A 16,393-nucleotide genomic window follows, 5' to 3' on the forward strand; every position below is an offset into this window, starting at 1 on the left:
TCATTTGTGTAATAGTTTTTCTCTGTCTTTGTGAATTGAGAACATTTTTCACCATGATAAGTTGCCAATTAAAAAAATTAAAATGAAAATTCAAACTAGGTTGTGGAGGCAATCTTCATCAACAATATCACAGTGAAGAAAGCAGCTCTGCATTTAAGATGGAAAGCTAGCCCCAAAAGCATCTGTAAGTCTGTCCAGCACCATGCAGTGATACTGCTTCAGTCCCCGAATGCAGAAGGATCACAAATGTTATCATACTTGTCTAATTTGCTTATTCTCTGTCTCTCACACTGATTTTCCTGTACTGTTCCCAGATCAGGACTTTACCTGCTCAACTCGGGGATCTTCGAACCACACCCCATTGTGCAGCATAGCAAGGCCTGTCCTTTTGCAAACCATTTTGGCAATTGGTTATTTATAGGTAAAACTTATGCCCTTTGCAGAGTGCATCTATGGACATGGTTGATCTGTCTTTCTACAAGTGAGGTGCAGATAAGTTTACAGCTCTGTATTCTTAATATTCAAGCAACCTTCTGTTGGAATAGGGGCCAATACAATCATTTATTCCATTGATAATACGTTTGGCCCTCCATAATTATGGACAAGATGATAGTATTTCTGTTCCTCTTTGCTCTGAATTCAGATCCCCTTGGCCTTGTCCACTTTAGAGCTTTTGGCAACCTGCAGCAGGGCAGAGAGGAATGTTCCATTACATTTTCACTGCTCAATCATCTCATTCCTCCTCATCTTCTCATTCTCACACTCAGAAAATCTAGCTTTTTCCCAGTGTACAGGAGAATTTGGAAAAATTTTATCCTTCACATCAAAAATAAGTATATGTATATTAATATGCATGCACTGTATAGACAGTTCTGTGTTCCTCTTCTCCAAAGTGTTTGAGTCACATATATATGCTGGGAAAATATGGGAGAACATTTTAAACTTCAGTGTTTTGTGCTGAATTATTGTGACAGTGTATTAGCCTTGTCAGGTTTCCTCTCAAATGAAAACCAGCTGTATTCCACCTATTGGCAAAAATATCTCAGCCCACCACATACCGCAATCTTCAGTGGTGACCACAAAACCGCAAGAGCATTTGTGTGATCCTAGATCTAAGACAGTGTTGAAGTCACTACACAAACCAAACATTGTAAAGAGCAAGGGAGTCTATATAAATGCAGTTCTGAAAAGGAGTCAGAGGGCAACTGAAAAGTAAAAATTAGAAAAAAAAAAAAACCAACCAGCAGATAAGGTACTTGGAGTCTTTACTAGAATGTTACACAGCAAGAGAAGAAATCTACAGACACTGAAACTAAAACTGAAGTTAAGCTGTAATTTATATAGCGTAATGCTTCAAATGTTCCTAAAGTGTAAAAGAACCACAGTTCATTAAAATGACTGATCCATTATCCCAGGAGACACTGCAGAATGGCATCAGGGAGAAAACCAACAGGATTTGCATTTTATTAAACTGCATGCAATATGACTTTTGTTTGGGGTTGAGGAAGAATCACAGAAAGGAAACATAAAATCTCCAAAATCAAATAGGTGAGATGTTTGCTAACTGGCATTCTCTTCATGGAGCTACACTGAAGTCTTGAAATGATGTAGGATTACAAATTAATCTCTGAATCATTTGCTATTCTTATCAGTGTATATTCTTAGCTCAGATTAACTCAGTGGCAAGTTTTGCACTGACATGATTGGAGCTGGGATTTCACCTTTACATAAAAATGGCCATACTAGGTCAAAACAAAGATCCATCTATCCAGCTATCCCGTCTCCAACACAGCTCATCAAGAACTACCCTAGCTAATCTGGCATCTACAGTATCCTTTGGCAATAAATTTCACACTTTGGATGTGCGTTTTGTGAAGTATCTCCAGCTGAGTATGTGCTGAAGAACTCATCTTAGAATATCAGTCTGCAGTCCCCTTTTCACTGATCCCTCTGTTACTTCCCTATTTGATAATACTGACTGCACAAAGTACGACCCACTTTTGCCTATCCATTTACTGACCCAGGTATTTCACTCTGCGTTCTTGCAGAATGTAGCTTGTGTAACTGCAAAGCAGTTTCCCTTAACAACTGCAATATTAATGTGAAGGCTCACTTCTTCAGATGCAGAATCTTCTGTAGGAAGAGAAATACAAGGGAAGTTTTCGAAAGGATACTGCAGCAGAAGGATATTATAGCTACTGTCATTTGCTGGTTGCAGCAACATTTGCTCAGTCATCAAAGATCTTGAATTGCCTGAAGATGTTAAAAGTGTTCCATTATCAAAAGACTCTCAAGACCCACTTTAAACAGTATCTTTCCTCTCTGCATAGATACTTAAAGCTATATCATGCTATTGATTTAGCACTTGTCTCTTATTGCCATCAACAGGCATGTGTTAGAACTGTCTTAGTGTAGATTTATGCTCTTAAAATGTATGCAGACCAATGTGATGATAAGGGAGAAACCTGCAGTTTGGCTCATAGCTGTGCTTCAACCCTCCATGTATGTATATTCTTCTAGTCAAAAACTAGGTTTGATCTGAGCACTCTGCTGTTGAACATAATCCTGGGTTTGCAAGGATGCACAAGAAGCCTTGCTTTCATTCCAGTACAGAATGAAGCCAACTTTCAAGTGTGCTACAAAATTGATCAAATTTTTTACTCCATCAAAAGACAATTTTCATTTTCTTTCCATGTCAGAGTTTAGGCCTGGATTCAACCCTCCTAACTACAGATTCTTAATTGAGGTACCTATTTTGAGAGTCTGGTGGCCCCAAGCACCCTCTGCAGTGGTGGAGGAGAACAAGCACCTAACCAAAGGCAGTTCAGACCACCTAAATCTGAGGTGTCCTGCCAGGGAATCCTGCTTCTCTCTGTTGGCAGTGACTACACACCTACTTGGGCACTTGAAGAAAGTACACACTTAGGTAAAATTAATACACAGACTTAACTGTACTTTTTCACCTTTTTTTTCTCTACAGCAAATTGATGAGATCTGGAGGGAAATGAGATGGATCACAGAAGCACTGCAGTATGCAAGATACAAGCAGCCAGCAGCTGGCCTACCCATAAAGAAGCTAGTGGATCTTTCAGAAGAACACTCTCAGAAGAAAATCAGTTCAACCTCTTCACATCTAGATTGTCTTCCTTCACCTCCCCCTTCACCTGAGGCTAGAATCCAGAGGAGAAAAGCTGTGAGTGGTAAGAGAATTTTTCTTTGTTCGTCAAGCAAAATCTTTGAACTCACTTTTAATTATAACAGTTCTTGTATGTGTTTTTATAAAAGGAGTAAATTTTTTCCCATACCTGCAAAGGTATTGTAACAATCATTTTAACAATCATTCACCACTCAATATCCTGAGATCCTTCTACATTTTTTGTTTTCAACTACTCAGAATCATCACTTATCATCAGCCAACTTTGTCACCTCACTGTTCCAGATCATTTAATGAACAGGTTGGAAGGGACAAGTGTTATCACTGACTTCTCCATGATGTTCAGAATTAGTAAAATCCTTCCATAGTGAAAGCTGACTACTTCATTTGTTGTCTACACCAACAATATATGGAGGGAGCTTTCTCTTTATCTCAATTACAGCTTCCTTGCTTCAGAACCTGTGGTAAAGAACCTTGTCAAAAGCTCTTCAGAAATCTAAGGATGCCTGTGTATTAATTGTGCACGTGTTCAGAGTTTTATTAGACTGGTGAGACATGAGTTACTAAGCAAAAGCTATTGACCCTTTCTCATCACTCATGTGTCTATCTATTCTTCACCGTAGTTTCTAATAATTTGCCCGGAATCTAAGTCAGACTTTTTCATGGTCTCCATTTGTCACCTTCTGTTTCTCTGATATTACAGCCATTTTCTTTCCATGCTTTGACTGCTCCTCTGTTTTGGAGCAATTCTTTCTCATGCTCCTCTTGCTTTGTTTTGATAGAGCAAATTTTAGTGCCAACAGTCCAGTTTGATTTAACAGTGATTTTCACATACCTCACTGTTCTCAGTGTTTTAGACAAGCACTTTAAAACACAGAATTACACAAATAAGTATCCACCTCATTGACCATTACTGCTTCTCTGAACAGCTGGAAAATTAAACTGATGAAAGAAATGGATCACAGCAAATAAAGATGAAGCAAATTAAACAGTAACACCTAATTTGCTAATAGAATAAGGACTTTGGAGAAAAACGTAAACCACCATTCTGCTGAGCTGTCTTTAAGCAACGAGTAAATGAAACAGTAGAAACAAAAGCAACAGATGCTGCGTTAAACAACTGCCATGACCATTTTGGTAATAATAATTTGTTTTTTCAAATTGGCAGTTTTATACAGTTAAGAAAAATGAATAAATCTACTCTGATTAGATTAGGTTAAAAGAAAAGAAACCCAAAGACGATGGTGCTTTGATTCGCTCCATTACACAGCGGTGTTCTTTCTCAGCATCTCTCCCTGAGCTAATTTTTTCCCTGTATTACAGACCATGAATGCAGAATAATCCTTAGTGCTGGCACCATGTAACCTAGAATTATCTTGTCCTGCATGGGCTTGATTCATTATTGCTGTGCTATATGGTAATTTGCACTAGGTCAAGAGCGAATAGTCAGCACTGTATAAAATCTATGGTTTTTTCCTTGGATCTAATATTAACTATCCAGGGCAGTGGAGCATCAATCCATTCTATCACATATGCCACTATTTATTATGTCATTGATCCTTCTGTAGCCAAAAGACAGCAGTGATTTCAGTGCCAGTGTGCATTTTGGTCAACAAATTCACATTTGAATTATGTGCGCCTGCTTTGGATTTGAAGATACATAATGCACCTGACAGGCAAAAGGGTAGTTTTTGTTCATCTACCTCCCTGTCTTGCCTCAAACCTCTTACACACATGTACAGTTGCACCCTACTCACAGTTACAGAGGTATAAACCTGGAGTAACTCAACTGACCTCTTCAATTAAAACAGAACCTGGATTAGAGTTTTTCTCTCTCCCAAATCTCCATCTCTATGAAATTTGGTGAAAACAAGATAGAAGAAAACAGATCCTTTCAGAACTTAGTCCCAATTCAAATTCAAGTTCTTCCCTGTACTTAATATAATAAATGAATCCTTCTGGGTTTTCCTAATTCTACCACCACCTCTCTAACACATCCGTAAATCCTCCCTGACTACTGTCTTTGCTGTCACCTAAATTAAGAAAAAAAATACATAAATGACAGTTAAGCAATTTCTTTCCTGTGCTTGTCTTAGTGTTAATCAGTTCTCTTTGCAGATTCCCAGCCCTGCTCAGATGAAGAAGGCTGCTCTGAAGTATTCCTTCCAACTGACAGTGACTATGACTCCAGTGATGCATTAAGCCCCAGAGAATTAGACCTGATTTACTCCTCCTCACATGACATATCCCAGCAGGCGGGCAGTGGCCTGGGTGGCAGTGCACCTGATGTTCTCCAAGTCCACGACATGAAGCCTTGCCTAACATTGAAAGAAGGCCTGACAGAGTGTAGTGCCTTTGATACTGATGCTGAATGTTGCACAGATTATATGAGCAATCTAACAATGTCAGGGCTTACATCGAAAAGCATAGACAAGTCCTCTAGCTCCAAGCAGCCATTGAGCTTTTTAGGGAAAAAAAAGCTAGGGAAACATCAGCATTACAACTACTTCAGCCGGCATCATCGTTGGCTGCGTGTGCACAGCGAGACACAGGCTGGCTCTCTGTCTGAAGGCGTGTATACTCAGCATCTCATGCGATCTTCAGATCTGTCTCAAGAACCTACCTCCAGTGAGCAGTTAAAAATTCCCATCGATGGGTCTCGGAGCACTTTCTTACCTCATGCATCCAGCCTTCCAGAAGACGGGAAAGGCAAGTATGAGGAATCAAGACAGAATGTCCATAGGATACATGTGGAGCCTTATAAAACAACATTTCTGGATGAAGAGGGCAAGTCCTGGGCAATGAGCACACAGTCTGTAGAACATAGGGATGTGCACAATGCTATGCAACAGATAACGGGTCCAGATGACCAGTCGGGTTCTGCTGTCTCGGAAGTCTTCAGCAGCACACTTTAACCCCAGACTTCTGCACTGTTTCCCATTGCTCCACAATGAGATAGTGAGCATTATGCATGTAGGGCCATACTTTCAAAACCACTTGTAAAAATCCAGCTCCCAAAATGGCAACTCATGCCACTCAAACAAATCCTAATCTTTTGACTTCATCACCAGATCTCTGGTCTTGCAGGGGTATCTGTCATGATGCAAGCATTATTATTGGCATCTGCAGTTTTGCAGGTAGTCTCCTAACAGTCACCACATAACAGAACAATCTGCGGCTGCAAATCTAGTAATAAGGTTTTGCAGTTCTCTTGATTTCCATGTATCTCTGAGCATGCAAAATTTTAAGCATGAGTGGTTCTGCCTGCAAGTTAGCAGAAACTGTAACATCCTTGGTGTCGTCATGTTAGGACTGTGTCCTAAACTTCTATTAACCTGTTTTCCACCATTTCCTATAAATTTTTCTACTTCTTAGCCTTCTTGAATGGATTTAGGTTGCATATAACTGAAGTGCTAACTGGTCTAGTAACACAGTTAACCCAGAGTTTCTAGCCACTTACAGAGAAATGAAAATTCTTTCTATATCTAGAAAATGCAGTCAACACCATCTCTGAATGCTGTCAGAGCCTGACATAATTATCACAATGGGTTTTTTTCAGGAGCTTAGATTTCAAATTATATAAGTACCAAGTTATTTTAAAAGCTTAGGAGGTGAACCTTTGAGGTCAAGAGCAGGCAGAATGAGGCCAAGTTCTGGAGGAATAATATGCAGGGTCTAAGTGGGATTGAAGTGAAGCTTGGTTTTTAATTCTGCCCACCACATGAGTGCATTTCTTTATGTTGGCGGCATTCTCATACACCCCTTAGAAAGAAATGCCCCTACTTTTGTCCCTGAATAGTCACTGTCAACTTCAGGGGTATTTGATCACTGTGTCTGAAATTGGGATATTCTGGCAATTCAGATTAGGGAAATTTGGGGTGCAGTTTGAATCTGAGATTTTTTTATTTGGGCCACCAATAAATATTAATATCATAAAGAGGGTGGGAGGTGGTGTTTTAGCATGCCATATTTGTCAACAGCAGATCACAGTGAGTCATGATTTTGTCCTTTGCAACCAGAATAGGACTTACAGCACTACAGAAGATGATCTCAAAAATGATATCTATATTAATGAGAACCATAACATTTGAGTCACTAAGAAATGAACTAATGTGGAGAGAAACCCCAGCTGTTGCACAAGCTTTAATTTTTCTTAAACAGTTCTTGAAGTTTAATTTTATGGGCCACATTCCTGCTGGTTAAATTCCCTCACTCCATGTTTGCGCAGCCTTCTACCTTTCAATTTTTCAGCCTCCAGGTGGATACATTCTAAGGCCTCCAATAAAGAGATTTGAGTTAAATAGTTGAGTTTACAAGTCCTTGAGGTAAAGGTAAGGATTTGGGCCCATGATCTGTGGTCCTTATTAAAATAGCACTTCCATAACCCCAGTGCTATTAAAATCCCTGTGAACTCAATCCATAAATTCAAAAATAAATGTTATTCACTATTTTATGCTTGGTCAGTATGTGGAAGCCAAGGAGAGTCTTTGCAGTGATATAAGGGTAAAAACTCTCTATAAGGGATTTACATTCGTAACGTCTCTTTTTGAGAGAGGGAAGTTAACTTTTTGCACCAAAAATATTCATTCATTACCTGATCCAAAGCTCAGTGAGGATGGAAAGACTTCAATTCACTTCCACAGGCTTTGAATGAGACCCATCTGAAAATTCCTGTGGGTGAGAAGATGCGGGGGGGGGGGAGGGGGGGGGGGCGGGGAGCAGAAGTGTCAGTGCCAATTTGCAGCTAGAAGGACATACATTGTACGTTTTATGCCACATGGATCCGCACGGGGAAAACCTGACTCACACGCCATAGAACTACATAGTGATGGTTTACTGTCACTGAGGGCAGTAAGAGCTTATTACATTAGATTATGTTCATTAGCAGAAGGCTTTTCACCAGGGAGAGCCAGAACAATGTAATGCTCATATTCCGAAGTCAAAATAATTTACATTGTTTTCTAGTATACACCACCTAGCCCAGGCTTCCCTAATCTGTTTAGCCTCTAAGTAAAACTGCCATAAAACTGTCTATTAAAGAATAAAAATAACAATATGCTGAGGCCATATGTTTTTGCAGGAAGTGACGAGATAAAACAAGATGTTCCTAAATGAAACCCACCTTGCTCTGCTTTGGCTCTTCAGGAACAGTGAGGGCAAGAAGCAGCAAAATCTACAGCAGAACAGGTACCCACTGCTGGTTAGATAAGGATGTAAAAAATCTGTTACCTACTCCTGCTGCTGAACTTTTCCAGAAGTAGTCATGTATCTAACACAGAGCTGGATTCTTTACTGGTAGAAAGGGCTTGACTTCATCATAATCTGCTGTGCTAAGATGGAATTTGACTCTGGGAATGCAAATGCCAGCCACCGTGTACCCCATCTTGATTTTAACCTTGTAATATAGAAGTAGTGTTTACATGATGGCCAATGGGGCATGCTTCCTTGATCCTATTACCTCTAGATGGAGGTTTTTTCCACATAGTCAAAGTAGTAATTGATAGTTCTGACTTTAAATACTTCAGGTTATAAAGCACTGGAATTATCTTTTGGTAGAAGTATGTGTTCTTTTTTTCAAAATTGCTATCCCTACCTATTCAGTGGGTGACTGAGTAAAGCAGCTCCTTAAAAGAATAGTAATGAACACCCAGAGATAAATAAACAGTGGAAAACAGTGCCTTTCAAGTACTGTCGTAATACTAATCATAATACTTCTGCGATTCTCTTAGGAAGATCACTCAGACATTTCACAAGCAACTATAGCAGTTCAGAAAAATCCTGCAAAATACAGCACTGGTATCCCCACTCCATAAAGGCAAGAGTGACTCTTCTGAGTAGAACTTAAAGGCTCACAGTCAAGAATCAAATTTAAATTAGGAACTCAGACCTTTGCTTTAATTACCAGGAACCCTTTCTCCAGGTTGAGCAAGAGTGCCCCTCCAAGGATTCTTGCACTGAAATGGGAAATGCTGTGGCTCAGAGCCCACAGCATACTAGAATTTCATTAGCCAGCAGACAGCTCATTCAAATGAGTCTGTACCCACTTTATATCAGCCGAAGTGCTGCTCTAAAATGGGTACTTAGGCTTTGCAAACTTCTGGATATCTCTCTTACTCATATATCTTGCCACAGAACCTTTGTCCTGCATTTTCCAGGGACTATATTTTCACCTGGGCTGAACCCAGTCCCTCCTATTTCTAGGCATCACTTGGACTAGCTAGAAAAGAATATAGTGCTTTAATATTACAAATCCACAGGGAAAAAAAAAAAAGAAAAAAAAAAAAAAAAAAGAAAAACCTGTGGACCACATCTCCTATGATCTAAAACTTTCCTGTTTCTGCTGGTAGGAAGCGAGATATAGCTACAGTGCAAGGTTTACACTCAAAATCCCTTGCACCCGCAAGAGGCAGTCTGCACATGGACAGTTTGCCTCAAGAAACCTGTGGCTCAAGCATTTATTTCCCATGCTTGTATTTATTTTTTTTCTTTGCCTTTAGATATAAACAATTGGATTTTCTATACAGTATGAGCACACACAGAGAAATCTATAATTAATATTTTAAAACATAGACATTAAAGGGGGAGGGGGAAGATGGAATATTTTATCCTGAACATTTATGTTTAGAGTGTTTTAGAAAGAGATGGTGCATCTTTAAATTCTCTATGGTATAAAGAAATGCATTAAGTTGCTGGTCAACTCTTTTAAGGTGTTTAAATGCATGGCTCATGACTGTTATGTAAAACTTCAATACAGCCTTACAAACAAAAAGGGTATAGTGTATTTGAAAATATGGTATACAGCTTGGAAACTTACTCTGAATTTCTCTGAGGTGTTGAACTTTGCCATCAGCAAGAAGTATTTTTAGTAAAGAGGCCTTGAATTTTCAGACAACAGAGATTTCATCAGGTTGGGTCTCTGATTTTTCCACTACAGAAAAACATTAAATAGCTAGAACACTTTATTTGTAAGTATAATTTATCTTTTGATTCCATGAAGTAGAATTCATAAGGCTAAATCCTGCCCAGAAGTGAGAAGCAGAGCTGTTGGCCCAGTATATTCTTTGCAGAAACCAAGGGCAACGTTCCCAAAGGTGGGCTGAGCGTGCTTTGGCCAGTCGTTCGCCCCTCTTTTGTGCTGGCACCAGCTACAGCCCTCTCTTCTGCTAAGTAAGCATTTGCAAAGTCATTAGGAGTCATTTGGTTGATGTGACTGGGCTTTGGAGCAGGCCCCATATATTGCTGAAAGCTGTACAGACCCTACCAGCTCAGAGATCATCTCTCCTCGGTACTGATGTTCATGAGCTCTTACCCAGCTAGCTGTTTCTCACACTGGGCTTTTGGGGTGAAGTAACAGCCAGGCTAGAATACCTTCCTCAGCCTTTTCGTACCACAGCATCTTGGGCAAGATTTAGCCTTTAAACCAGTCATCCTATAATAGGGTAATGTGTTACTAAGCTTGTCTGTCACTAGGCTACAGAAAACCTCCTATTTTGCTTGTCAAATAATAATAGATTTTTTATGTTTATTGTCATTTTCATTTTCTTTCTTGGAAAAGCTATGTGAAATTGATATAACATTAGAGAAAGTGATTGTCGTAGCACTAATCTACCTTATTACTGTGAACTGTAGTAATTTATTAAGCAGATTTTAAGCTAAACGCACAGACTTTTCGTGGTTTACTTTATATAAAGGTCAGTTTGGGCCCAATTCCGCTGTCCTTGGACCTCATTCCAGGTTCTTTTGCACCAGTGTAAATCAAGAGTAGTTCCACTGAAGCTGAGTCAGGTATTGCCTTGTATAAATCAGCATACCTCCACTCGCTCACAAGGCTGGCTCGCTATCAGCTGAGGATCTGGATCAGAGGAGTCATCATGAAAACAACACATTCATGCTGGTGTCAAAAATAATACGTGTAAAGAAGACAAAAGGGGTTTTATCTCATGGAATATTCCCCTAGAGGTCACAGGGATCATTGTCGGAGCCTGGCTCAGAGAGCAAGCCCACCATGCTGCTGTGTTACCAGTTGTACTGGGGGGGAAATACATACTGCATAATACTTTGCTACATTTTATGATAGGGACCAAATTTCTCTCCCATATTATGCAAATGAATCCCCTACTGAATGCAATGGGAGTTCCAGTTATTTTGCTGATGAAAATGAAGACCGTTTAGGGTTACTGGGGGAGGGGAAGAGGGGTTGTTTGTTTTTTTCCCCTCAGAGAAAAAGTAATTTAAGTGAAATGTGCAAGCAGTGTTTAATTGCTTCCTGCCTTGTTTGTACGTAGCAATTTGGCTGTTTATTGGTTGTCTTTGTTCAGATTTTTATTGTAACTTGTTGCTATATATGCAACCAAGCGTATGTTAAAGTTTAAACTTGGGTACATAATAATGCACAATTTTATGTGCTTTAAAACTTTGTAAATATATAGATGAACAATGTATGCTGTGCTAACTGTGATCTTGGGACTTGACACAACAATATTTTCATGCATATGTACCTGCAAATGGTTTGAAAATAGCAAAATATATATTGAGGATGGCCATGAGCCAAGAGTAAATGAGTGCCGTATGACTCATGCTTCTTTAATAATTCCTGAAAGAGGCATGTATAGTACATAAAATAGACAATAAAAATAATTTTCAAGACTACAAATATTTTTTATAACTTCAGATATTAAATACTATTTTAGAAAAAAGATTGGTTGGTAAAAGAAATCTTAGGTTTATTCAAGTGAATCATTGTCATAAAAATGTTCTTAACATAGATTTTTTTGTTTGATCTAATATCATAGAAACCTAGCTCTTTTAAGATTTAGAAGACTTGAAATGCTCTTGCATTCTTACAACTCCTCTGATCTTCTAAAATTATGTACTTCAAGTCTTCTCCCTCATTAACAAAAAAATGCTAGTGTATACATTCACATAATCCTAAATACCATGTGTACTTGTGTATAATCTTTAAACCGTGTTTTTTGAAGTATGTTCTATTTGACCATCATCAAGTACCCACGTACGTGAGCTTTACAATCCATGGAAATCTGAATATAGTTTGTGTTTTTCCCCTGAATTCTTTTATTTTTATTGGAAAGTGACTTTTTCTAAGGCCAAGCTTTCAAATATGGTCTCTAAATTTTGATTTTGGTCTACATATTCAGAAACCTAAATGAAACAGGCATGGCTTCCAGAGTTTGTGGGGAAAAATAACCTCCCATCAAAGTCAACAGAAACTGAAATTCAATTTATATAAATGTAAATGCCTTAATACAGAAGTGATATCTGGGTAGCCAGGTTTGAAGTGGCACCTTTCTAATCTGTGTGTTACAATTGCAGAAGTTGCTGGCATACAAGCATCTTTGCATCAAAGCAGCGAACAGCATAAAAATCTCGCAGACTGACAGACTGAGCCCTCTTTCTCCAAGCCTGGGGGCTGTCGTACAGGCTCCGCAGCTTTCAGCTGTGTCTTTACAATGACAGCCAGACAGAATCCACTCTGCATTTCTGGTGTGAATCTGTGCTTTCAAGCCACATTGTAAACATACTGTATTGTGGGTATGTATAATCTGCTTCTAGTTGAGGAACACCCCAGATATTACCTACTGAGGGAATTACCTTATAAAAGTGAAACACACTCTTCTGTTGCGATTCCTCTTTTTTTCACATATTCTTGTACACAGAAAAGAAAAGCATAGCAACATTCCTAATGTAGTATAAAATTGGGTTACTGCATGTAAGCAAGAGAAGTAAGAACAACTCCATTCTGAATGCTGATGTGGAACTGGAAGGATTCTGTTTTGGGTCACTGTTTACCTTGTTCCAAAGATGAACAGGTTGCTAAATGTATTTTAACTACAATACTGTCTGAACCTCTCAACATTTCATGTACTATTCTCCCTTTTGTACAGATAATGTCAAAATTGGAATAAGTGACATGCCCAAGGTCACACAGAGAGCTTATGACAGAGCAGGGACACAATTTTCTGGCTAGCATCCTTACAGCATCAGTCGATTATCCATAGCTTGTGCACAAGTATATACGGTAATGTAAATGTTGACAAATGTCTGTATTTCAGCCATAACATGCCAACTCATTGCAAGCTTCAGAATAACAGCATCTTACTGGAGTATCTGTGAATATTTTCACACATGGAAAATATTTCAACCAAAACACAGCCAAAGTGGAGTTAAGCAGCAGAGCAAAATAATTCTGAAAATGTAAGATAAAACATGACCGTCAGTCATTTCTGCTTCCTTGAGTTTTAATTTTAAAACATTAAGATTGTTACCACATTTACTAAGTTAGTAAAAGAAAAAAACCAAATGCAAGTAATTAGTCATGTACAGTAACCTAAGAAATTAACTAGAAAAAACACTGCAAGACAAAGAAGGATTTTTGTGTGCATGTACTTAAATTACCTTGGTGCATTTTTGCATGTACCACGCATTTTTTAGGGCCTGGTTGTTCGTATGTTTTGCTTGCCCTGAGCTGAGATTTCTTCTCCATATAAGAAGATAAGTAGGTGAACAGTGCAATTCTTACAGACCTTTATAACAAGTTTGCCATGGTTTCTTGAAGGACAGTGCTGTTTTATAATTGCCTCTGTGTTCTATGCTGTTTTACTGAAATGCTTTTAAACCAACTGGAAAGAAGTCAACAAACTCTTGTAGGCATGTTTTTGATTCATTCTTCTGACGGCAAAAGATAACCATTTTGCTGTTCCATTCAAATGTATTAACTTATATAAACTGTCATCTCTCTGAGAAAACTATTAACTTATTTTTTAATGCTGTCTTTAAATAAAAGCTTTGGGTTTGATTTGGGTTTTTTGTTTGTTTTGCAAACACACAAAAAATCTTTATTAATAAGCTTTGCCATTCTCTTCCCCAGATGGCTGTTTTCAAACTCTCTTTTCAAACAAATATATGTTCATTCAGACAGGGGTTATTAAAAATGTTTCTATTTTCTTAGAGTTTTTAATGAATATTAATTAATTATTCCTAATTAATCAGTAGGACTTCTGCTCCTTACCTGTGTGAATAACATATCTAATTGTTCTGATTTTCCAGTTCATCTTATTATAGCAAACATGCAGGAAGAAAATTCAGGTAGAATCCTCCCCTCTGCTACTCACATACACACTCAGTTACAAAGAAAAAATGGTAAACTGAGTAGCAATTTTTGAGCTTTATAAACTACAACTAAAGTCAATTTAAAGACAAAACAACCTTTTATACCAGTAAATATGCATGCTTTGTTTTGGAAATACCAAAATACAGTCACTGAATTTGGTGCTATGGGCATTTTTTTTACTGAATCAATGTGGTATTTTCAAAATTAAAATTATTTCAACATTTCAACCAAATTTCATTTTTCAGGGGAAAAAAGGCAATGCCAAAATGTTTTGTCCAGCACTGTTTGTAATCACTTTCTGAAAATCCTGAAGCAAAACATTTCAAGTATGGGTGCCTTCAATAAGTGGCGATAAATAAATCCGTAATAGATGACCGGGTTGAAACACCCTTCTGTAAGAAATGCCAACATCTGCCACTGCTGTTGGTTTTAGTGGTACTTGGGAATGCTCCTCCCTTCTGAAAATCAGGTATTTTTTTTAAGTGCTTAGTATTATTCACACATGTATGAGAATGTGTATGACTAATACTAGCACTTAAAAAAAATACCTGATATGAGAACTCTGGTTCCCCTCAGCTGTGATCATTTCTGGACCACAAATGATTTTGCCACCTATGTGGAGGTTCTTCACACGAACCTGCATGGCCTTCAGCTTTTCCCATATTGCTTTTTAAAATGATTGAGAAAGGAAAATGTTGCTCTTCTTTTTGCTTATCTTTTCTTCTCCTGAAATTGCAGAAAGGAGCTAAATCAGAACTTGGGCTTGAATAGTTTAATGCCCGATTCTCATGGCTACATGTGCTTTGAACCCAGTCCCAGCAGAACAAGGATTTTTTCAAGCTTTCTTCTGGGCCACACTTGCTCCTTCCCCCTTCTGCGCCTTGTGGTTTCATTCTGATCCCCTGCTCTCTCGTGGCTCCATCCTGATCCCTCTCTTCCTTGAGTCTGAGTCACAAGAGCAATAACCCTGCCTGCTTCGACCTACTCAGTGCCTCAGCTGTTAGGGTAAAGCCCATGCTCCCGAGGGACTCACGTTTGAGTACAACCCCAGGATTGTCAGGGCTCTGGCTGGCAGTGCTGCCGAGGGGACAGTCTAAGGCTCTATTTTAATCTTCTGGAGTCCGGCCAAACACTGGAATGGAGCTGCCAGCACAAGGGGGGCCCTCCTGCTCACTGCGCCTGACCTCCCATCAGGAAAGGTGCTGGTGTGTTCCTTCTCAAACTACTAGGGCTCTTTCATTGCGCCTGACCTCCCATCATGAGTGCTACCAGGGATCCAGCTTCGACTACTGGGGGCTTAACCCTGGCACAGATCCAGCACACGAGCTACACGCTGCTTGTCTCCAGATGTAAGATGCACCAAGTGTAAATCCACGCGCCACAGGCTCAGCTGGAGGAGGCTGTTTCAGGTACTTTGCAAAAGCAGCCGTGGAGTGCCGCCGACTCCTCGCCCTGTCTTACAGAGGTGGACATACCCCTGCACGGTTTTCAGCTGCTCCTTATCTTATTTGGGAAAATGCGTGTAACCGGCACTTCGCATGTGTTAATGGTACTAGCCTGAATCCGTACTCCTGCAGCTCGCTCTGCAGCTTGACTAGAGATACACGCTCCTGTCTTGAGTGGTATCAGCTCCGCAGCCTGTCCTCACAGACAGTAATTAGGTAAATAAGACCTGGCTGTGCTGTAGGGCTCAGGGAGGAAGCCTGTAAACAACTGCAAAGCACAGAGTACACCTTATCCTCTCTTAGATGCCCAGAGATGTGAATTTTACAAAAGACCATTACAGAGATTAGCAGTTCAGCTAACTCACGCTGGTTTTTGCTGCTCAGCTTTGCAGATCTCTCCTTCAATACAGGCAGCAAATACAGCAGCGCTCTCCCCCTGCCCCGTACTCCTGGTTTGCTCAGAGCCCCACGACATCAGCTGAAGCCCATCCCGCGCACCAAGAGCTTTTCCCTGATGACAGCAAGCTCTGAGCTGGGATCTTACTTATTAGCAGCCTCCTACCCTATTTTTAGACATTTGCTGCATATCATAGGTACCCACATCACCCTCCATACCAATCTAAAACACCTTGCAACACTACAGTTTGTTGACCAAGAAATAGATTT

At 39.5% G+C, this 16,393-nt stretch overlaps 1 protein-coding gene across 1 annotated transcript in view; it reads left to right on the top strand.

The window, feature by feature from the left end:
- ANKFN1 (ankyrin repeat and fibronectin type III domain containing 1) overlaps positions 1-13,967 on the top strand; it is a 70,286-nt gene extending 56,319 nt beyond the window's left edge. Inside the window, exons 16-17 of the mRNA XM_069799235.1 lie at positions 2,981-3,200; positions 5,273-13,967. Of these exons, the coding sequence (XP_069655336.1) occupies positions 2,981-3,200; positions 5,273-6,069 (1,017 nt within the window). The 3' untranslated portion in view covers positions 6,070-13,967. The remainder of the gene's footprint in view (positions 1-2,980; positions 3,201-5,272) is intronic.
- Positions 13,968-16,393: the final 2,426 nt, after the last annotated feature.

Source organism: Haliaeetus albicilla, chromosome 12 (assembly GCF_947461875.1).
Source record: "Haliaeetus albicilla chromosome 12, bHalAlb1.1, whole genome shotgun sequence".
NCBI classification, from domain to species: domain Eukaryota; kingdom Metazoa; phylum Chordata; class Aves; order Accipitriformes; family Accipitridae; genus Haliaeetus; species Haliaeetus albicilla.